This window comes from Phocoena sinus, chromosome 8, assembly GCF_008692025.1.
Source record: "Phocoena sinus isolate mPhoSin1 chromosome 8, mPhoSin1.pri, whole genome shotgun sequence".
NCBI lineage: Eukaryota > Metazoa > Chordata > Mammalia > Artiodactyla > Phocoenidae > Phocoena > Phocoena sinus.
The window spans coordinates 105,069,005-105,090,769 of NC_045770.1; the positions used below are offsets into that span (position 1 = coordinate 105,069,005).

The following is a 21,765-nucleotide window of genomic DNA, read 5'->3' on the forward strand; positions in this document are numbered from 1 at the left end:
GCCACAACTACTGAGCCTACTCTCTAGAGCCTGCGAGCCACAACTACCGAGCCCGCGTGCCACAACTACTGAAGCCCGCGCACCTAGAGCCCATGCTCTGCAACAGGAGAAGCCACGGCAATGAGAAGCCCGCGCACTGCATCAAAGAGTAGCCCCCGCTCGCTGCAACTAGAAAAAGCCCGTGTGCAGTAACAAAGACCTAACGCAGCCATAAATAAATAAACAAACAAAAATTTTTAAAAAACTGCCAAGATAATTTAAAAAAACAAGGAAATTCTGTAAAACCATCATGACCAAGAGAAGCCTAAGGAGACATGATGCCTAATGTAACATGGTGTCCTGGATGGCACTCTGGAACAGAGCAAGGGAAAAAGTGATAAAATCTGCATAAAACGTGGACTTTAGTTAATGTGCCAGTATTAGTTCATCAGCAGTGACACAGGTACCATCCTGACGTAAGATGTTAATAGAGTGTCGTGGTTGATTTTGTGTGTTAACCTGACTGAGTCATGGGGTGCCCAGACCTTCGGTCAAACATGATTCTGGGTGTGTCTGTGAGGGTGTATCTGGATGAGATTAACATCCATTGAATCTGTGGACTAAGTAAAGCAGATGGCTCTTCCCAATGTGGGTTGAAGATCTGAAGGGAAAAAAAGAAGGCTGAACGAGAGGGAATTTTGCCTGCCTGACCTTTGAGCAGGGTCATCAGTCTTCTGCTCTCAGACTGGAACTTACAACATTGACTTTTCTGGTTCTTGGGCCTTCGGGCTTGGGCTGGAACTGTATCACTAGGTCTCCTGTGTCACCAGCTTTCTGAATGAAGATCTGGGGACTGCTCTGTGCCCATAATTACCCAAGCCAATTCCTTACAATAAATATCTTCACACACACACACGCACGCACGCACGCACGCACACACACCCCTCCTACTGGTTCTGTTTCTCTGGAGAACCTTGACTAACACATAGGAGAAGCTCGGTGTGGGGTATTTAGGAGCTCCCTGTCCAATATTCAAAATAATTCTGTAAACCTAGAACTACTCTAAAATACAATAAGTGGATGTAATATCTTTATCTGGGTGATGGTTACCCGGTGCATACACACGTAAAAATCCACTGAGCTTTACATTCGTATACGTTACTGAATGTATATTATACTCCAACTATTTAAAGTGGACTTAAGGTAAAAATCTCAACTGACAGCTTGTCTTGGAAAACCAGAAGATGCCGTAGCTCTAGCCTGCTCCAGCTGACAACAGTCAGTGGAGTTGGGTGGCAGGTGCCCCCTTTAGGCGGGGAAGGGGCTCTTGGCTTGCACAGTCGCTGCCTGCTTCCTGTTCCTCCCAGGCCTGCTGCCTGCTCCAGCTGTGTCTGTTTGGAACTTCTGAGCTAACAGCCTTTCTGGGGTGGGAGGGCATGTGTGAGATTTGGGGGAACTGTGGGCACTTCTGATGCCAGCAGACACACGGCAGCCAATTAAGGTCATCCCCCCAACCATCCCCTCTCCCTTGCTCCAGGCACAGGGCCTGACAAGCTGGGGCCCGTGGGAAGGTGACCTTGAGCCTGCTCTGGTCTTCCCCTGGCACCTGTCCATCACTCTTCCCAGCCCCTGCAGAGGGGACAGACCTCTCAGGCAGCAATGCCATCTGTGCCGGCCAGTGGAGGGTGGTGGGAGGGAGTGTGGTCCATGGCTCCCAGACAAGCTGCAGGGCTGGGGCAACTCCTCCTCAGCCCCAAGCCTGCCAGACTGGCAGGAGAGATCACCCGATTGAGGATTAAGCATTAATTGTGATCTGCCAGTCAAGTGGTGCTGAGGTTGCGGCAGCCAGCCCTAGCACCTCGGGGTCCAAGCTCCAGGCTGAGCAGAGTGCCGGTGGCTGCCCGCCTGCTCTGTCTTAAGACCATCTTGTTGGCAGTAGCAATGCTGAGGACCAGCCACGGGCACTGAAAGCTCCTCCCCCTTCCTGACCTGGATATCAAGCCCATCATGCCTCCCGGCAGGTAGGAACGGCATCTGGTCAGGCAGTGCTTGAGGAGGCTGAGGCCTGTCCTGGGTCTGCTCTGACCTGGAGGCGCCCTTTCTTGTTGGCACTGTGATTTCAGAGTCCCCAGGCCTGGGTGAAGTCCCACCTCCGCTTCATCCTAACCTGTGTGACTGTATGCCAGTTCCTCCCCGGAGCCTTCTGGTGCCAGGCAAAGGGGCCAGATCAGCCTGGGGGCAATGAGGGATCATGGCCAGTTTCTAGAGTGTGACAACACGCAAATGGCATTTCAGGAAGAAAAATCTGGCAGCACGCGCTGCATGGCCTGGAGGGGAGAGATGGCAGTGGAGCTGCGTGACCTCTAGCAAGTCACTGACACCCGGCCTCTGGGGTACCTCAATATGGCACATGGGGTTACAAAGACCGTGGCAGGGTTGGAGTGAGGAGATGTGTCATTTGGTCTCCCCGGGAGGCAGACACCAAGCTGAAGTTAGGGATGCAAAAAACGAGGACGCACGGTGAAGCAGGATTGGGCAGACAGCTTCCGATTCGAGGCTGACCTGACCACACCTCGGCTAACCTGGAGGGAAGCTCGGAGCGGAGACCACCTATGTGCTCGGTCAGTGGCTGGGGGCTCCCGGGAAGAGTGAGGTATCAGCCCCAAAGCTGAGGTATGTCCTGAAGAGGCCTGTCAGCTCACTCACTGCTCCCAGCCGACCAGCAAGTTCCTTTTTGGAGGGAGCACCGCGCAGCACCCTTCTAAGAGGAAATGGGATGGAGCTTGGGGAAAGCCCTCAGGCACCTGCTCCTCTCACGTCATCCTGGGTCCGGTAGGAGCCCTTCACAGGATGAGGGGCCACCGCGCACCCAGCTCTGGGAGAAGCAGGTTGGGTTTACTCATCCGGGGACGTTTCCCAACACTTGCTCTGGGCTGGGTGCAGGATCCAGGGAGGGCCCCTACCCACCCAAAGTTCACAGTCGAGGGGACTTCACTTTTGGGGGCCAAATACCTGCAGGGTGAACAAGTGAGTGGTGAAAGCTGCTCAAAGATGCTTTATTGTCAGAGAAATAGAGACGGGCAAGGAGGCTTGGTGGACGAGTGGGGGTGGAGGTGAGGGCAGGCAAGGGCACTGCACACAGGCCGGGGCAGGGAGGAGAGGATGAGGGTCCCAGCTGGAGGCGAGGGGCTCCGGGAACACACTGGCAGGCAGTGGCTCTGGTGCCAAGTCCTGTCTGCTGCCTCCAGCTTCTGTACAGGCTCAGCGAGACATCATTCGCACAAACTCTGCCAGGACAAAGCCAACGTTTTCTGGTCTGCTCTCTGGACTCCCCAGGAGTGAGGCTAATATACTGGCCTTGAGGTGGGAGGGAGTGTGGTCAAGACAGGGCATGCAGGGGAGTCCCCTGAATCTGGTAGGGAATAGGCCAGGAAGAGGGGCTTCATCTTACAGGGAAAAAAACCCAAATCTTGTAACTGAACCTATTTTCCTCTTTGCTTTGGCTGCTAGGAAGCCAGGAACACTCTGGGGCCTACCTTGGAGAATTTCTACACACTGATTTTCCTTGGCTTCCTATTCTTATTTAATCCTTTTTTCCCTCTTTTGGGAATGAAGCATAGAGAAAGAGCTGGGTTCTGGGTAGGCTGCCCGCATTCAGATCTTGACTCCATCCACTTTTGCTAAGCACTCACGCTTCCCTAAGAACCGACTTTCTTCTCCTGCTTATGGGGATAAGAGTTCTTTCCTCCTGGGTTTTCGTGATGATTACCTAGGAAAGGACACAGGCGTGCTTAGCACAGCGCCTGGCACACACGGATTAAGGCTCTTCCTCCGTTAAAACCCTCCCAGGGAGAGCGGTCCTGAGCTTGGTGAGCGGGGGACGGTACCTTCAAAGTCGACCAGGCCGTCCCCGTTGAGGTCAATGTCACGGAAGATCTCGTCCACCTCCCGCTGGCTGAGCCGCTCTCCCAGCAGGGCCTTCAGAGCCGCCCGGAGTTCACCCAAGCTGATGCAGCCGTCCCTGTTGGTGTCGAACTGTGGCGGCGTTGGTTGCGGCATCAGGTCACAGACCGAACCGTTCATTCGTGCAGCCCCTCACTCACAGCAGACAAGCAGCCCCGCCCCCTCCAGCCCCGGTGACCCCACCTCCCGGAAGGCGTCCCGCAGCTCCCTGACGCCAATCATGTCCGCAGTCTCCGCCAGCAGCTTGGGGCCCATCAGCTCCAGAAAGTCGTCAAAGTCCACCTTCCCGCCACCTGGGGGCCACGCCCATCAGAGACCTGGGACCATCAGAGACCCCTGCCCAGCCCTGGCGCCCTCTGCCTTTTGTCCTTCCCTTCTGGTCTGTGTCCCTCTCCCCTGCCCCACTAAATGGGCCTTTCCCTCCCTCTTGGTCTCACAGGCTGGGTCATCTGTGTCTCCTGAGGGCTTTTCTTAATTTTTCTGAAGAGTTCAGTTGGGTTCAAGTCTTGGCTCCAATGATCTGACTTTGTGACCTTAAGCAAGTCACTTAACCTTTCAGAGACTCAGTGTGGAGAATTTCTACACACTGATTTTCCTTGGCTTCCTATTCTTATTTAATCCTGTTTTCCCTCTGTTGGGAATGAAGCATAGAGAAAGAGCTGGGTTCTGGGTAGGCTGCCCGCATTCAGATCTTGGCTCCAACCACTTCCTTTGCTAAGCACCCACGCTTCCCTAAGAACTGACTTTCTTCTCCTTATGGGGATAATAAGAGTTCTGCCCTCATCTAAAAAGTGGGCACGATGGTCCTTGACTCACCCACATCCTAGGGGATGGTGAGATTCTCTGGAGGCAGAGAGCTTGCCTTGAGAATGACCAAGGTCCCGAGCTCTGGGGGCCAACCTGTGTAGACACCTCTGTTCCCTGGGCTGCCCAGCTGCCCTGGCCATGGGCATGGCCTCTGGAGAACTGGGGGTGGGGCAGGTCTCAGGCACATACTGATTTGCTGTGAAATCTCAATGAGCTCCATCTCCGTGGGCATGTAGCCCAGTGTCCGCATGCAGGCTCCCAGCTCCCCGCAGCCGATATAGCCGTCCCGGTCTCGGTCAAACTCCTGGAAGGCGGCCTGCAGCTCTGCCAGGCAGGGCAGAGTCAGTCCTTCCCCCACGTCACCCTGGACCCCATCCTGGATTGGACCTTCTCCCCTTGGTCCAATCATTTCCTCTTTCTAAACACCCATTTCTCTTTGCTGCCTCAGGGCCTTTGTACATGCTATTCCTTTAATTCATTCTGTAAATATTTAAGGAACATCTGCTATGTGCCAAGCTCTGCTCTAGGTACTGGGAATATGGCAATGAAGAAAGAAAAAGAAAGAAAAGAAAGAAAAGAAAGAAAGAAAGAAAGAAAGAAAGAAAGAAAGAAAGGAAGGAAGGAAGGAAGGGGAAGAAAAAGAAAGAAAAAGAAAGAAAGGAAGGAAGGAAGGAAGAAGGAAGAAAGAAAGAAAGAAAAGAATGAACGAAAAAGAGAGGAAGGAAGGAAGGAAGGAAAGAGGAAGGAAGGAAGGGAGAGGGAGAAACAAATCCTTGACCTCATGGAGCTCACATTCTGGACACTCTCCCCTCCTCTTTGGTCCTTAAGTCACCTAATCAAGGAGGTCTTCCCTCTCAGTTCAGTCCCCTCTGGCCCATTTGTTCACTTCCTTGAGAGCACTTAGCACCATTTGTACTTGTAGTTGACTTATTGACGTCTGACTCCAGAGGACACAGGCCATATCTGTCCAGTTTGTCACGTTTCCCAGTGCTCAGCACTGGGCCAGGCACACAGTGGGCACCCAGGAAGTGTTCGCTGAATGAACAAATAAAAAAAGGGGACCGTGACCCACCTGGCAAGTGGGACCAGGGAACTGACAGCTGGGCGTTCTCTCAACCCCGCCCTGCTCAGTCTTGTCCCCATATTCTCGCACGGATGCCCTGCGGCCTTCCTGCTCCTCCTGGAGCGTGCTCAGGCCCCCACCCACTGCCCCGCATTCCGGAAATTCTAGTTCTTTCCCCAACCCTTTACCTTCAATCTCCTCTGGCCGCAGCTCCCGGTCCTGAGGGGACACAGAGAGGTTAAGAATTCCCTGGACCCCCCAGGCACCTGCATCCCTTCCTTCTTGTCCTTTGGGGCCCCCTACAACATGCAGGCACAGGGCCAGCAGTGACACTGCTCCGACCCATTCCTCCCACCATTCCTGTTGATGGACCTGGGCACCTGGCCCCTCTTCCCTGTTCCCCGTGCCCACCCTCCTCTAGGGCCGGAGCTCCATTAGCTGGAGATGGATCTGGGGTTGGGCAGAACCTTGGGCTTGGCCATGGGGGCCTCAGTGTCAGCATATGTCCCTCTTGTTCTCTCTGTCCCTCTCCTGGGAGCCCTGTCCCCTCCCTGACCATCCTCTTGGTGGCTGTCTCTGCCATTTCTCTGGATTGCTCTCGGCCCCCTCTTCTTTCTTTCCTGGCATGTTTCCCTGGGTCTCCCCCGTGTTTGATCCCATGTCTGTTTCTCCACTCCTCTCTGCCCCTTACACCCCTGGGTCTGTGTGCTTTGCTCTGAGATCCCCACTCAATCCTCTCCTTCCACTCAAGGAGAAGGTGGGCACGGGCGGCAGGCAGGTGGTGACCGTACATACGAGCTGGGTGGCGGCGATGCTGGGCCGCAGGAAGATGCAGGCAGGCCCCACCAGGCTACTGAGTACAGAGTAGCAGCCCTGAACACCCGGCCCAGGGCTCCTCTGCTCCTTGGGGCTGGGGCCCAGGCCATGGCGGGACCCCCTTGGCGGGGAGCCAGGCCACTGCCAGCAGTCCTGCAGCAGAGTCGGCCATGAGCTGGGACAGTGACCCCTCTCCCCCCTCCCTCACCAGCCTCTCCCGTCGTTAGAACCCAGCACAGAACAGTGGACCCTCACCATCAGCAACACTCTATGCTGGAAGGGTCCACCCCCTCACTGTTCAGTTGGGCAAACCGAGGCCCGGAAAAGGCAAGAGACTTGGCCACGGTCACTCAGAAAGCCAATGGCAGAGTGAGACCCTGAGCTCATGTGCTGAGTCTCCCAGGCCAGGACTGACTAGCAGAGGGCAAGGGTAGCAGCAGGGATGGGGCAGTTGAGTGGGCAGCTGGGGGCCCTGACGAGCTTTGGCAGGGGAAGCCCAGTGGCCTACAGGAGCCAAGACCAGGATGGGCCAGAGTCTGGGGGCTGCCAGGGAAAATCTCGGTCTAGGGTGGTGGGAACCCACCCCTCCATCCCCCAGCTGCGCTGTAACCCCAGCTCAGCCTCTCACAGGGCTCTGCACCACCCCCCACCAGAACCTTTCAGGGTCCAGCCAGCCTCCTGGCCTTGGCTTTCCCCCTTGACACTCCTACCTTAGGCCCCTGGTGTTGGGGCCGCTTGGCAGAGTTTCCCATGGGCCCTTGAACCATGCCAGGCCTGGAGTCCTGGGGGTAGCCCAGGGCTGGGCCTCAGCGGATGCTGTGGGCTCCCACCAGCCCCCAGCCACTCCCAGTGAGAGTCTGGGAGCACTGCAGGGGATTTTCCTAGGGTTTTGTGGGGGAGATCGGGCGTGGGTGGGCAGGCAGGGAGCCTTGGGCACAGGGGCTTGGGTCCTAATCTGGGATTATCTCTGAGCATCTCTGCTGGTGAGGGGGGCCACTCGGGGCATAAGGCCCCCCTGGGAGGCATAACCTCCCCATGCTCACTCCTGAGGGTCTTCCAGACACCCCGCCTCCAGGACCCTCTCCCCCCACCACTACCCCTAATCTCTTCTAATCAGGAGAGATTTAATGTCTTCAGAAGCAGGGCCCGGAACTGGGAGGAGGAAACCAGGAGACTTCTGTGCTAGAGCAGGCTGGGTCATCTCTCCCCAGAACAGCAGACCCAGGAAGCCCCTGGCCCTCCCTGTCGGACCCTTGCTCTCACCCCAGAGCATCCACCCAGCCAGCCTGCTCGGCACACCTGCCTGGACCTGCCCCCTGCCCCTTGTACTTGGGCAAGGAGCCGAGGGCAGCTGACTTTGGGCTCTGTGGGCTGGAAGCAGGCCTCAGTGAGGGCAGAGGTGGGGAGGGATGCCAGTCTCCCTCCTGGACAGCTGAGTGACTGCTGACCCCTCTGTCACTGTGCACGTCCAAGGTCCCCTCCCTGGGCTCAGCCCTGGGTTGGTCCAGCGGGCCCCGGTTGGGGTGTGGCATCCCCACTGTTCTCTCACGGTCCCCCAGTTCAGGATGGCTCCATACCCCGGCCCCCTTTACCTGCCCGTAGGCGGCCTGCACCTGGGTCTCCAGCTCCTGGAGGAGCGCCCGCCGTCTGGTGGCTGCTGGGTTGGCAGGGGCCTGGCTAGGCCCTGGAGTGCCCTCGGAGGGGCTGGGGTCCCCCGTGGGGAGGCTGCCATCTGCCGGGCCCTGGGGAAGGGCCATGGAGACAAGGGCTTGGCACCTCCCGCTGGCTGCGGGGTACTGCCCCACTCCGCTGTCCAGGGTCCTGCGGAAGGACAGCTTAGTGGGCAGCTGTGGATGTGGTCCCCACAGGGTCCCTGCTACTCTTCTCCCTGCTCCTCACTCCGCGGGCTGATGGCCCCCAGGTCCTCCAAGGTTCCTGTCTTTCCTAGCTCCCCAAGCCCCTCACACAGCCCCTACCTGAAATCCTAGCCTTCCCCTGAGCTGCCGCCCTCATGCTGGCCACAGGCTGCGCCCCGGGGCCCCTCGGCATCACACCAGCCTCTCTGGTTCCTGGGCTCTGCGTCTCCCCACATCCTCTTCCACCTCTGATTCTGTGTTGTTCTCTGCCCCCCTCTGTCCCCTCTGCTCCATGGGTGTCTCTCTTTGTCAGTCTCACCTGCCCTCCCCTCTCCACCCCCTGCCCTCTGTTGACAATCTGTCCAGCTGTGTCTCTGTGGGTCTCTCTGCCCACTCATGCCCCATTTCTTTGTCACTTCCCTCCCTCTGCTGCGTGAGACTATTTCTCACATTGGTCTGTCTTTCTGTCTGTCCATCCTTGCCCTTCCTATTCTCCCCACCATCCCCCCTGCCCAGGATGGCTCCTGGATTCTGGAAAGACCATCCCCCCCAAGTCCTGCCCCAGACCTCCCCCCTTCTCCCCACTCAGAGCCCCGGGGTACCTCTGCACCTCCCACTTAGCTTCTGCCAACCTCGTAGGCCAGCAGCCGGCAGTGGCCTCTTGTGCCCCCTTGTTATGCCCCAGCCCACTTACCGCGCAGCTGCCTGCCCCTCACCTCTCCGAATGAGGTCAGTCGTCCTGCCCCGGCCCTGCTCCAGGGCCCTCATGATTTATTCACCTGCCCTCCGCATCAACCTTTGTCCAAGGGAACCAGATCCCACCAGGCACCTGCCATCTGAGCTGGTGGCTCTGGCCTCTTTCGGCCACTCACGGCCATCCATTCACGTATTCCTTTTGCAAACATACGAGGTCTGCCGGGATGCAGCCCCGGGCCGGCTGCTGGGGCCACGTGACAGACCCCGTCTGCCCTGAAGGCCCTGCTCTCAGGCACATCTAATTCAGAAAAGGGCCGAGAGACAGCCTCCAAGTGCTTGGGGGCACAGACTCAGGCATCAGGAAGGCTTCATGGGGGAGAAGGGGGGATGGGGCGGCATTCTAGGCTTTGCCCACCAATGTTTAGCTTGGCCCTGGGCAAGTGCCAGCATCCCCAGCAGGGATCAGCTGTGAACGGGCACCGGCATCCAGCAGGGTCTGTGGGTGGAGGCCCTCAGGAGGGAGGCAGGGGTGGAAGTCCCTGGAAAGGGTGATGGTGGCCAGAGGCTGGAGGAAACTTCAGAGACTGAGTCTTCAGCAAATGTTGGTGAAGCCCCCGCTGTGTGCCTTCCCGGGTGCTAGGAACCAGTCCCTGCCTCAGGCCGGCTGTGGAGGAGCAAGGGCAGGGGAGGGCCTGACAGGCAGTCAGGGGGACCCTGCGGTGACGGGGGCTGAGGCAGTGACCTGTGAGCCAAGGTCAGAGGGATGAAGGGAGTGACCGCATGAAGACGGGTGGCCATGCAGGCAGAGGGGACATCTTCCACAAAGCCCTGGGCAGGTCTGAGGGTCTAAGGAAAGGTCAGGGTTGAGAGGCGAGTGGACGCCGGCCGGTGGTCTAGGGTGGGAAGGGCTCATTGTGACCATTCACATTGATCATTTGAGGGCTCAGCTTCAGCATCCTTCAGCCCCTCTGCACCCCGGGTCACATCTCCTCCCGGAGGCCAGGAGTGCACTGCCTCCCTGGAAGCACAGCAAACATCCCTCAGAGACAGGGATGCTCCTGTTTTCTGCAAGGTCATAGAAAGGGCCTGCAGTCCTGGCTTCCCTCATGCATTTGCTGTGTGACCCTAGGCAAGATATTTCGCCTCTCTGAGCCTTAGTTACCTAATCTGGAAAGTGGAGGTGGACCTAGTATCTGTCTCATGGTGCCTTTGTGAAAATTAAATGATAAAAGGCCTAGCAGGTTCCCAGCGCATAAGAAGCGTTCAAAAAATGGTGGATGTCACATGTGATGAAAGATTCCACGTCTAAATAACCATCTAAGAAGGTGGGAAGTGTTGAGAAATGTGTGTCCCAAAGTATAAGCCAAAGGAGTGGGAACTATAACTGGTCAGGGAATAGTGGGTAGAAGTATTTTCAATGAAGGAGCAAAGCCTTCGTGTCCAGCTCCAGTGTCCAGGATGGCCAGGTGGATCAGTGGTGGACAAATGAATGGACGGATGGTTGGGTGGATAGGTGGGTGGTTGGTTGGGTGGGAGGCTGACTTGATGGATTGGTGTTTGAATGGTTGGTGCTTGGAAGGATGGACGATTGAGTAGCTGGCTGGATAGATGGACAGACAGATGGATGGCTGGATGGATGAATGGATGGACAGGTGGGTTGCTGACTGGATGGAAGGATAGGTAGGTGATGTGACGGGCTAGTGGTTAAATGGTTGCATAGACAGATGGACAGTTGGCTGGCTGGATGGGTGGGTGAATGAAAAGATGGATGGATAGACAAGTCGAGGATGATTGGGTAGGTAAATGAGTAGTAGGTGAGTAAATGGAGAGGTGGATGTCTTTTGTTCGTTTTTTTTTTAAATTTTTATTTATTTATGGCTGCGTTGGGTCTTCATTGCTGCGCACGGGCTTTCTCTGGTTGCGGTGAGCAGGGGCTAGTCTTCGTTGCAGTGCACGGGCTTCTCTTCTCCTTGCGGTGGTTTCTCTTGCTGCAGAGCATGGGCTCTAGGCACGTGGGCTTCAGTAGTTGTGGCACGCAGGCTTCAATAGTTGTGGCTCGCAGGCTCTAGAGCGCAGGCTCAGTAGTTGTGGCGCACGGGCTTAGTTGCTCTGCGGCATGTGGGATCTTCCCGGACCAGGGCTCAAACTTGTGTCCCCTGCACTGGCAGGCGGATTCTTAACCATTGAGCCACCAGGGAAGTCCCGAGAGGTGGATGTTTTGATGGACTGCTGGTCTAATGTTTGGTTGTTGGATGGCTGAATGATCGGGTAGGTGGGTGTATGGATGGACAGATAGATAGGTGGAGGTGGGTAGATGGCTGGGTGGATGGACTGCTGGTGTAGGTCTTTACAGTCTTCATTCAAAGAGTCCATTAGGCTGGAGACCATATCTTATCTATTTCAGGGTCTCCCATGATGTCCAGCCCACTCAGTGCTGAGACACACTAATTAATGTGTGAATAAAGACTTTTTCTTTATTCACCTATCCACCCAGGAAGTGGGGACTTCCCTGGCGGTCCAGTGGTTAAGACTCTGCGCTTCCAATGCAGGGGGCTCGGGTTCGATCCCTGGTCGGGAAACTAAGATCCCACACACTGCACAGCACAGCCAAAAAAATTAATAAATAAAAATAAAAACAAAACCCAATAAGAATTTCTAAAAAAAAAAAAGATGTGTCTATTTATCTCCTCCTACTCTGAGCTGAGCTGTGATTCCTCTGATGGCAAACGACGTCTCCTTCTCTACTCCGTTCCCTACAAGCCAAACCCAGGCTTGGCATCTGGTAAGCACCATACACAGATCCATATTGAGACACCACTTCACACTCGCCAGGATAGCTAAAGTGAAGAAAGACAGACAATAACAATAGGTGAGGATGTGGTGAAGCTGGAACCTTCACATGCTGCTGTTGGGTTTATAAAATGGTGCCGCCACTTTGGAAAAGAGTCTGGCAGTTCCTCAAAATGAGTTACCGTATGACTCAGCAGCTTCAGTCCTCGGTACATACCCAAGGGAATTGAAAACGTCAGTTCACACAAAAATCTGTACGCAAATATATATAGCAGTGTTACTCATAGTCAAAAATTGAAACAATCCAAATGTTCATCAGTGTATAAATGGGTAAGAAAAATGTGTATATCCAACCAATGGAATATTATTCGGCCATAAAAACGAATGATGTACTGACGCGTGCTACAACACAGATGCAGCTTGCAGACACTCTACTGAGTGAAAGCAGCCAGACGCGAAAGGCCACATAGTATATGATTCCATTTACATGAAAAATCCAGAAGGGGCAAATCCATAGGGACAAAATACGTTAGTGGTTGTCAAGGGATGGGGGAGTGGGGTTGAGGAGTGATGGCTAATGGGTACCGGGTTTCTTTTCGGGGTGATGAAAACGTTCTGAAATTAGTGGTGATGATTGCACAGCACTGAATATACTAAAACCCACAGAATGTACCCTTTATAAGGGTGAATTTTATGTAGCAATAAAGCACTTATAGATATTTTAAAACCCACCAAAGACAGGTGCTGATATATACGTGGACTGGAGGTGGGGGATGGACCCAGCGAGGTGCCTGCCCCATTTGGCTTCTCAAGCTGTGCTTCTGGGCCCCAGAGGAGGAGGCCATAGGGTGGCCACAGAGCTAGACCACAGGCTGGGCCGGTGGAGCCAGAGGGCTGTGGGTAAAAGCAGCCACTGAAACACCACAGCGGAGTGTCAAGCCAGCCTGGCGGACAGCTTCTCCAGGGGACCCGAGGAGTATGATAGCTGGAGGGTGTGTGAGCTGGCAGGAGGCCGGCCCGCTGGATGGCAGGGTGTCTCCCACGCTCCCAGGTCTGGGACGATGGTGCACAAAAGGAGCGCATGCGTGCTCCAGGCCAGAGCAGGTGGCGGAAACTTGCTGAACCTTGGTGTCCTCTTCTGCATAATGGGAACAGGAATCCCTCCCTCCCTCCCTCCCTCCCTCCCAGAGTGTGATGGAGATGACATGAAACCATTTATACAAAAGCTCTTTGTAAGCTGCTAAGTGCTGGGCAGATGTTACTCCAGCTGTGAGTCAGGGATAGATCCCGGCTCCTGGGCCACCTCCCCCATCCGCTCCTAGCCCCAGGCAGCTGTGGGCTCCAATGAGGCTAAGAAGTGTTCCTGATAAACTGCATTTGGTGTTTTCCCATGATTGCGGTGGATACGTCTACACCTGGACACCTTCCTCTTTCCTCGTGGCTCTGACAGGAAAACCAGGCTGAGATGGGCCAGGCTCAGTTAGGTCCCAGTTCCCAAGGAGGACCGCCCCCTGCCCCCCCGTGCCCCTCCAGTACCAGGAAGGGGCAGCCAGAACAGGACTGTGGGTGCAGAGGGGCCCGCAGGGAGACAGGAACGGGCTCTGCCTGGAAGGACGCAGCCGTCCCAGGTCCAGGAGGTCCTGCTCATTCGTCTGCCTCTTTCCATCTGCCATATCCCCAGGCTCAGTCTGTATTTGAAGAGTACAGAGCACTTCGACTCAGTCAAGAAACGGTTTAGAGACTACAAGGCCTTGCAGAAGAAAGAATGAGGGTTAAAAGTGAGGCCCCTGAAGCCAACCAAACGTGTTTACTAGCTGTGTGACCTTGGGAAAGTCGATCTGTGCTTCAGTTCCCTCCTCTGCAAAATGGGATCTGAACAGGACCAAGTCTTAAGGTTGGAATATGTGTAAAGTTCTCAAGGCAGCCCTCAGTCCCTAAGGGTTTGCTATTATTATCAAGGAGAGAGGATGCGGAAATGGGTGTTTATTGAAATAGCATCCATTCAAGCAAAAAGCATTTATGGAGCACCTGCTGTGTGCTGGTGCTGGGGTGCTCAGTCCTGGCCCTCTGGGGACCCTGAGGATGCTGTGTGTTCGGGGGCGGTGAGCAGGTGTAGCGACTGTGTGCTGCTAAGTGTGGGTGCCTCTTGTAAAGCCACTGTGCATCAGGCAGGGTGCACCCCTGCAGAGGGCTGGTGCGCCCCTCCAGCCCTGCTTCACCACAGCCACACCTCGCCCCGACCAAGATCAAGATCCGCTCGGTGGTGCCTTGGCGGATTCCTGGGGTGGGGCGCAGGGTGGAGCAGGACCTTAAATATGAGGCCTGCGGGTCCTCCCCACTTCCTGCCGCACTTGCACTCCGCCGCCGTCAGTGAGTACGGTCTGGACCGGGTGGGGGGAGGGGCCGGCTGAGACACCCCCTCTCCTAGCAGTCCGACCCCCAGACTGCCTGCCTGCGGGGGTCCTCCTTCATCGTCCCGTCTGTCTGTCTCTCCTAGTGCCGCCCTACACCATCGTCTACTTCCCGACCCGAGGTGCGGCCGCTGCTCCTTTAGGAGGGCGAAGGGCACAGACAGGGGCCCCAGCAGCACCTCCAGTCTGGACAGCCCGCGGCGGAGGCGGAGGCGGGACCCCCCGGGGGGCGGGGCCGGGATCTCGGGCCGGGCCTCATCCTCTCTGGGGCCAAGGGCGGGGCGCTCTAGCCATCGTCTCTGGTCCCTTCCTGGGGCGCTGTGGGCTGGGTCTGCCTCCCTGTCCTCCCCCCCGCCCCCCGCAAGACACGCCGGGGGCTCCACCCTTTCTCCACGGTCCATCTGCTCCGCAGCAGGCTCGGGGGCTAGAGTTTGTCCTGTGCCCGAGTCCAGTTCCCGTACTCCTGACTTGCCCAGGGCGCTGCGAGGCTGGGGCCTCTGCCCATCCCCACACCCCGTCCTCCCCTCCCCCAGGGCGCTGTGAGGCCTTGCGCATGCTGCTGGCCGACCAGGGCCAGAGCTGGAAGGAGGAGGTGGTGACCAAGGAGTCCTGGTTGCAGGGCCCACTCAAGGCCTCCTGTGTGAGTGACGGCGCCGAGGCAGCAGTTGGGCCTTTACGGGGCAGCACGAGGGTGCGGGGCAGCTGAGCTCAGCGTCCCTCACCAGCCCTCCCCCCTCCCAGCTGTACGGGCAGCTCCCCAAGTTCCAGGATGGAGACCTCATTCTGTACCAGTCCAATGCCATCCTGCGACACCTGGGCCGCTCCTTTGGTGAGTCCTGAGGTCGAAGGCAGCCCAGTCCAGAAAAGCACCTGAAGGGTCCCGCCAAGATGTCCTGGGGCCTGAGTTGCTGCCACCGGTCCTGTGGCTGGAGGGCAGGCCACGTGGCCCTAGCGGAAGGGGCAGGGCCTGGGTTAGGAGGGTTCTGGGTTATAGGGCTGGGGCTGCCGGTCCCCCCGGGCAGAGGCCATACAGGTCTGGCTACCCTCCAGCCAGTCAGCACCACATGGGTTCACTGTGCCTGTTTCCTGGATGACAGCTCAGAGGCAGCCACCAGCCGCCCCGTGTGTGCTGCTCTAGGCTAGAGCCACTGTGGGTGTGCCCAGGAGCTTCAGAGTAGACCTCCTGCCTGTTTCTTCCTGCTCTGGCCTCACCTGAATCTGGAAAACCCACGCACACAGTGAGCAGGCCTGTGGCCTGTTTCAAGGGTGGCGGGAATGTGGCTTAGGGAGGTGGCTGCCTCTTCATTGGCTATCTTGGTGGGGAGGGGGGTGTCCCAGGAGGACGGAAGAGCGGTGGGATGAGCCAGGTCCAGGCCCACCCTAACTTCTGCAGCCCCAGGGTGAGAGGACAGAGGCCTCCAGCCGCGGCCTGCTTCCCCGTCTCTCGCCCCACACTCTCCTGCACTCCGAGGGACACACCAGTCTGCAGAGCCAAGTGCTGTCCAGGCCCCGCAAGCGGCCACTCCTCTGGCCTAGGGAAGCATGATCAGAGGCTTGGCCCACACTTGCAGGGGGACAACCCGGAGGAAGGGCTTGGGGCCATGTGGGCAGGGAACTTCTGACTCCCAGGGACCCAGGGTGTGGTCTCAAAGACAAGCGTGGGCTTCTGCTGGCTGTGTTCCTTGGGCTCGTGGAGATGGGAGCAGCAGAGTTGGGCAAAGACGACCCTCCAACGCAGGGGACCTGGTTTCCCAGCCCTGAGGCCTGCGGGCTTCCGGGGGAGAGGGGAGCAGCGGGGCCCCAGCCTGGACAGAACCTGACCCTCTGCCTGGCCGCTGACCCAGGGCTCTACGGCAAAGACCAGCGAGAGGCGGCGCTGGTGGACATGGTGAACGACGGTGTGGAGGACCTCCGCAGGCACTGCAGCCACATCATCCATCACGGCCATGTGAGCAGGCCGGGCTTGCACTCAGGGCCGGTGCTGGGGGGCCGCCCGGGCCGTCACGGGCATCGCTCCCTTTCACAGGAGGAGGACAAGGCCCAGTATGTTCTGGAGCTGCCGGGGCACCTGAAGCCTTTTGAGAGCCTGCTGTCCCAGAACCGAGGGGGCCAGGCCTTCATCGTGGGTGACCAGGTGAGTGCTGGGTCCAGCCCGTTGTAGGTCCATTTCTCAGAAGGGCAAACCGAGACCAGAGCAGGGCCATGACTGGTTCACTGGAGTAGTCAGAGTTCTGAGCCCCAGTAGCCCCTCTCTCTCTTGACCCTATTCAAACCCCCTCCCGCCCCCTGCCCTGCAGATCTCCTTCGCCGACTACAACCTGCTGGACCTGCTGCTGAGCCACCAGGTCCTGGTCCCCGGCTGCCTGGACTCCTTCCCCCTGCTCTCGGCCTACGTGGCCCGCCTCAGCGCCCGGCCCAAGCTGCAGGCCTTCCTGGCCTCCCCGGAGCACGTGAACCGCCCCATCTTTGGAAGCCGCAAGATATGAACCCGCTTGGCCTCCCCTGGCAGACGGGCTGCCCTTGGGACCAATAAACACGGTGAGAGGAAAGCTGTGCTGTGCTCACTGAGGGACCGGCTGGCCACAGGGGGCCCTCTGCCCCTTCCCAGGCTGCGTCTCGGAAGGTGAGGGCTGGGCTGGGCCCTGGAAAAGCCGCAGGTCCCCAGAGCTGCCGGGAGACAAAGAGGAGTTCCAAGTCCAGAGAGGAAGATGAGATCCCAAACCTCAAAGATCTACCCTGGACAACTTCCTGCAGGAGGGGGTTGACCCCCCCCCCAGGGGTACTCATGGTTATGGCAACCTGGGAACCATCTCCATCTGGGAGAAGGGCCGCCGTGTAGGGAACAGACGGTCCCTGACAGCTGTGTGATGAGTTCTGTCGTCCGGCACAGGCAGGGCGCTTGGTCTCTGCGCACTCAGGTGCTGTGCGCACACGCCGCTTGGGAGTGACACGCACGCTCGGGTGTTTCACCCGAGTGAGTGTTGACGTTGTCCATTCTCTGTGTCCCCCACAGTCACCTGCGGGCAGGGCCCAGGTGCACGGCCGAAGGCAGACCTGGGAGCTCTGGACGCACCATGCTGCTTGGGAAGCCGGGAGTGGGGGGTGGGGGGCGTGGTCAAGGGTCTCCTCCAGCTCCTGGAGCCTCTGTCAGCCCTTGGCGGGAGCACCCTGCCACCTGCCCGATCCCAGCCCATCTCTCCCCTCCCGAAAGACCGTGACTGCCTCCTGCCTCCTGTGGCACCCTCAGCCTGTCCGGCCCCTCCCGCTGGCTCTTTGGACAACGTGGAGTCAGATAATTCCAGAATGCCTGGCACTCCCAGTGCAGAGCTCTCATGGCTTCTTGCTGCAAAGTCCGCAGCCAGAGGAGCCTGCCAGGCCCTCCTAGAAATGAACTCTTTGGTCTCCAGAACATTCCCCACCCCCCTGCCCGGTTCACCCTTAGAGCTGCTCTCAGCTCTCCGGACAGCCCAGCCCTCCCACCCCTCCCAGCCTTTGTCCCTGTGGTCTCCTCCGGCCCCCTACTCTCCCGCCACCCCCATGGCCACACCCCTTCAGCCCTCAGCCTGCTGCCCCTCCGCTGTGGCCAGGTGCCCTGGGCACTTCCCCCTCTCCTGTAGCTCCGCTCTGTGGGGTCTGGCCTGCCCAGTGGTCTCCGCTCCAACCCTCCTCCTTTGAGGTCAGAGAGCCGATCGGGTTAATTTCTGTCTCCCCCGCCCCCAGGTGAGGTGCTGACTCACCTTTACCGTTAGGAAATGGGTGTGCAAGCACCAGCAAGAACTGCCTCTTTGTGTCTGGGACTCTACCTCCATGGGGGAGGCCGCAGGGCCTCAGTAGTGCCCCTCTCACCCCCATCAACTGAGCCTGTTTCATAAGGGTCTCCTATCACAGGCCTGTCCCAGTTCACAGACCTGGTGGCCCCGCTCCATTCTGGCCCCATACTGGGGACTTCTCGCACTTAATCCCCTCAAGGGAGGAAACCCAGACTCAGAGAGGGAAGGCAGCTTGTCCAAGGCCACACAGCTTATCAACGGGAGAGCTGGAATTCAAACCCAGGGCTGAGGAACTCCTAGGCGGTCCTCGGAAAGGGAAGAAGGGAGGGGGCTGGGGCCAAAGGAGTGGGCAGGAGGCCAGTTTCAGGAGCAGGAGTGACTTAGGCCCAGGCAGGTGTCAGAGGCTCCGGCAGGTGGGCAGGGGCACTGGTGGCCACTGTGGAGGCCTTGCCTGCCAGGCCAAGGACTTGGAGTTGACCCCGGGGCACAGGGGTCACCGCAGGCCTTTGAGCAGAAAGGACTCTTAGAAATCTGAGCCTGTAAGTGCTCAGGGAGCCTCAGGCATCACCTAAGTCTACACACTCACCTTACAGACGGGGAAACAGAGGCCTGGAGAGCGGAATGACTTCCCAGGTTCGTGGGCAAGTGAGTGGGTGGGCCGTGGGGATGTCCTGGGCCTGATGCTCCTGGTCTGGGTGCCTGGCTGCCCCTTAAAGGAGCCTCTGCCTGAGAGACTCTAGCAGAAGCCTGGGGAAGAGGGTCTTTTGTGCATTAGATTTGGGGGGCTCGTGGGCAGTTTTGGTTTCTTTGGGTGGGAAACCCCCAGGAAGGCCCACTGGTCTCGGAGAGGACAACATAGAACCTGAGTCCCCATTGCCCTGGAGGCAGAGATTGGGCCACGGGGGTTCACGGCACAGGTAGAGAGGACAGTGGCCAAGCGAGTCCACAGAGCAGGCTTGGGGGACACGCGGGCATCCTGCAGGTCTTGGGACAGTGGGAGGAAAGTTACTCTTTTGAAAACTTCCTGGGGCCTCCTTGGTGGTCCAGTGGTTAGGATTCCGTGCTTCCACTGCAGGGGGCGTGGGTTCACTCTTTGGTCAGGGAACTAAAGTCCCACATGCCATGCAGTGCGGCCCAAAAATAAATTAAAAAAAAAAGTTAATGTCAGCACAATGTTAAATATCCTGATTGCGATCAAGTCAAAGCCACGGGAATTTTAGAAGCAAGAGTACAGGTCACAAAAAAAAAAAAAAAAAAAAAAAAAAAAGAGTACAGGTCACGTCCAGCCACTGGCCTGCTTTGCTGTTTGCTTTCATGGCTGAGAGGCTGGAAACCAGCTCTGCAAACATGCGGAGATGAAACCAGGGAGAGCACTAACAACTGGGAGGCTCCACTCACCGACCCTATGGAGACGTTTACCCCCAAGAACTGCTGAGGGTTTGTCCCAGAAGTGCTTTCGGCAACAAAACTTGAACTCCACATCTTCCCATTGGAAGACTCTGTTTGGACCGGGGGTGCCTTTGCATCTCCAGATGGGATTTTCCACAAGGTCAGGAAGGTAGCCCAGGATCCCGCGAGCTTTGCTTGCCGTCCCTTCAACCTATTTGCATGAGCCGTGTTCTTAAGAGAAGCACCCAGGGGAGAAAATAAAACGAAGGCTTTTGGCTCACCCATTGGCTGCATCCATGACTGGGTTCTGGCTCAAAAGGGTGTCAACAATGAGAAAGTGGTAGCTTCTCAAAGATTCAGGCTCAGTACGTTTAAGTCTTCAGATAGACCTACGGATTAGGCCACACCTATGGAAAGTTACCATTTTGAGGGTTTGAAGCAGTGGCTTTTTCCTGTTATTCCAAAAATAGGGCAACTGGGACTTTGGCTCATCAATTCGGCCAAGGCAGAGTTAGACACACAACTGGGATGACGGCTCAGCTCTGACCTGGCAATGTCTGTGTGCATCTCCTCCTCCAACCCTGCCAGCCCCCATCATCCCCTGCCGATACCAGGCCCTGTCCTCCAGACACATGTGACCCAAGCCCAGCTAGTCACTAAGCCCCAGCCCCAGGCACAGTGCGTGGTCCGAGGTGTGAGCCCTCGCAGGGAGCTGGGCCCATCAGAGTCCCTCCCTGGCCCAGCCTGGACAGCGCTGGCCAGGCGCCAGGAGCTCCCTCTGCGACCAGAGCTTGCTTTTCTGTACAAGAGTCTGTGACGATGTGACTTTGGAGCAGACTGTGGGGTTGTTTACAGCTGAGAGAGTGGAGCGTGTGTGTGTGTGTGTGTGTGTGTGAGAGAGAGAGAGAGAGAATGAGTTTTTTTAGGCCACAATTCCAGTCCCCGAGAGGCCAGATCCACTCTCTCCTTCCCCTGGTTTGTTTATGGGGCCCCAGACATAAGTTGAGGTGAGTTTCTGTGACTTCAGCTGAAAGAGACGGTGATAGTTTCCAAATATGTACACAAACCCTTTGACGATTTTCCCCTCAGAATTCGGAACCAATCTCCTACCCCTTGAGTGTGACTGGACTTAGTGACTTGTTTCTAATCACAGGTGTGGAAGAGATGGTTGTGGGATGTGCAGGACGAGGTCGTGGAAGGTTCTGTGGCTTGCTCCTGACTCCCGCTCTTGGGTCACCAGACGCCCATCATGAACACACTCAAGCAGCCCTGGTGATAAGGAACCGAGGCTTCGTGCCAAAGCCAGCGCTGAATCACCATCCATGTGAGCAAACTGTCTAGAAGGGACTCCTTACCCTGCCTCGCCCGTTTCTTTCCATGGGAACCACAATAGAGACTTCTGCCCACAGTTCCCCATCTTTCTCTGCCTCTTGATCGACCCTGGTGCGTCTTCAGGCCGCCAACCCCCCACCCCAGCGTGGCATGCCTCGTTCTCCTGGGATCTGTGAGAAACAAACTCTCATTTCGATGGTAGTTGCCTCTTGATCTGTTGGCCTCGCCACACCTAAATAATAATAAAACCTAGATTTAAAACAGAGACCCTGGGCAGCAGCTGCCCGGCCAAACCACTCCCAAATTTCGGACTCAGAAATGGAGATAATAAGTGCTTACTGTTTTAAGTAGCTAAATCTTGAGGTCATTTGTTAGGCAGCAATAGATAACTAATACAGAGTTGGTACCAGGCCAGCACCATCCAGCCCCAGCGTGGAATGAACGTGGAGCAGATTTTAAGCTTCACAAAGCAAGGCAGGTGCTTTACAATGTGTTAATTTCAGGTGTACAGCAAAGGGATTCAGTTATATGTACATATGTATTCTTTTTCAGATTCTTTTCCATTTAGGTTAATACAAGATACTGAATATAGTTCCCTGTGCTCTACAGTAGGTCCTGTTGTTTATCTATTTTATATAGAGTAATGGATGTAACCATATTCGTTGTTTGCTACCTAACAAACCACCCCAACATGTAGTGGTTTGAAACAACTCTCATGTCTTATTCCTGCCAGTTCTGTGGCTTGGTCAGATATCTCTTCTGGTCTAGACCAAGTCACCTGGGGCTGGATGGTCCAGGTTGCCCTCATTGTCACCACCTCGGCCTCAGTGAGATGCCTGGGACCTCCATCCACATGACCCCTTATTCTCTCAGAGGCCTGCCCGGAACTGGAT

At 56.7% G+C, this 21,765-nt stretch overlaps 2 protein-coding genes across 6 annotated transcripts; one reads left to right on the forward strand and one right to left on the reverse strand.

Annotated features, from left to right (window-relative positions):
- Window positions 1-3,022: 3,022 nt before the first annotated feature.
- Window positions 3,023-8,694, reverse strand: CABP2 (calcium binding protein 2). Of its 5 annotated transcripts, none has more exons than XM_032640534.1 (7): window positions 8,605-8,694; window positions 8,221-8,449; window positions 6,001-6,031; window positions 4,939-5,065; window positions 4,126-4,235; window positions 3,867-4,014; window positions 3,023-3,266 (listed from the first exon to the last, which is right to left on the reverse strand). In XM_032640534.1, the coding sequence occupies exons 1-7, from the start codon at window positions 8,675-8,677 to the stop codon at window positions 3,241-3,243; spliced, it is 744 nt and encodes a 247-aa protein (XP_032496425.1). In that variant the 5' UTR covers window positions 8,678-8,694; the 3' UTR covers window positions 3,023-3,240. The 5 variants fall into 5 exon arrangements, with proteins under 5 accessions (XP_032496425.1, XP_032496426.1, XP_032496427.1 ...); XM_032640535.1 differs by lacking the exons at window positions 8,221-8,449; window positions 8,605-8,694 and adding exons at window positions 6,608-6,781; window positions 7,339-7,496 and having other exon boundaries at window positions 4,939-5,073; XM_032640536.1 differs by lacking the exons at window positions 8,221-8,449; window positions 8,605-8,694 and adding exons at window positions 6,604-6,781; window positions 7,339-7,490 and having other exon boundaries at window positions 4,939-5,073.
- A 5,578-nt stretch (window positions 8,695-14,272) lies between these two features.
- Window positions 14,273-21,305, forward strand: GSTP1 (glutathione S-transferase pi 1). Its single transcript, XM_032641519.1, has 8 exons — window positions 14,273-14,340; window positions 14,468-14,503; window positions 14,915-15,021; window positions 15,123-15,210; window positions 16,226-16,329; window positions 16,408-16,515; window positions 16,679-16,919; window positions 20,694-21,305. Exons 1-7 carry the CDS (start codon window positions 14,286-14,288, stop codon window positions 16,865-16,867), a joined length of 687 nt encoding a protein of 228 aa, XP_032497410.1. The 5' UTR covers window positions 14,273-14,285; the 3' UTR covers window positions 16,868-16,919; window positions 20,694-21,305.
- The last annotated feature ends 460 nt before the right edge of the window (window positions 21,306-21,765 follow it).

Coding starts and splice junctions, on each gene's coding strand:
- CABP2 (XM_032640533.1), bottom strand. CDS start 8,677: ATGCCGAGGGGCCCCGGGGCGCAGCCTGTGGCCAGCATGAGGGCGGCA. Junction 6,032..8,220: donor TGCAGGCCGCCTACGGGCAG/GTAAAGGGGGCC, acceptor GTGTCCCCTCAG/GACCGGGAGCTGCGGCCAGA. Junction 5,066..6,000: donor GCGGCCAGAGGAGATTGAAG/GTAAAGGGTTGG, acceptor GCAGAGCTGCAG/GCCGCCTTCCAGGAGTTTGA.
- GSTP1 (XM_032641519.1), top strand. CDS start 14,286: ATGAGGCCTGCGGGTCCTCCCCACTTCCTGCCGCACTTGCACTCCGCC. Junction 14,341..14,467: donor CTTGCACTCCGCCGCCGTCA/GTGAGTACGGTC, acceptor TGTCTCTCCTAG/TGCCGCCCTACACCATCGTC. Junction 16,330..16,407: donor ACATCATCCATCACGGCCAT/GTGAGCAGGCCG, acceptor TCCCTTTCACAG/GAGGAGGACAAGGCCCAGTA.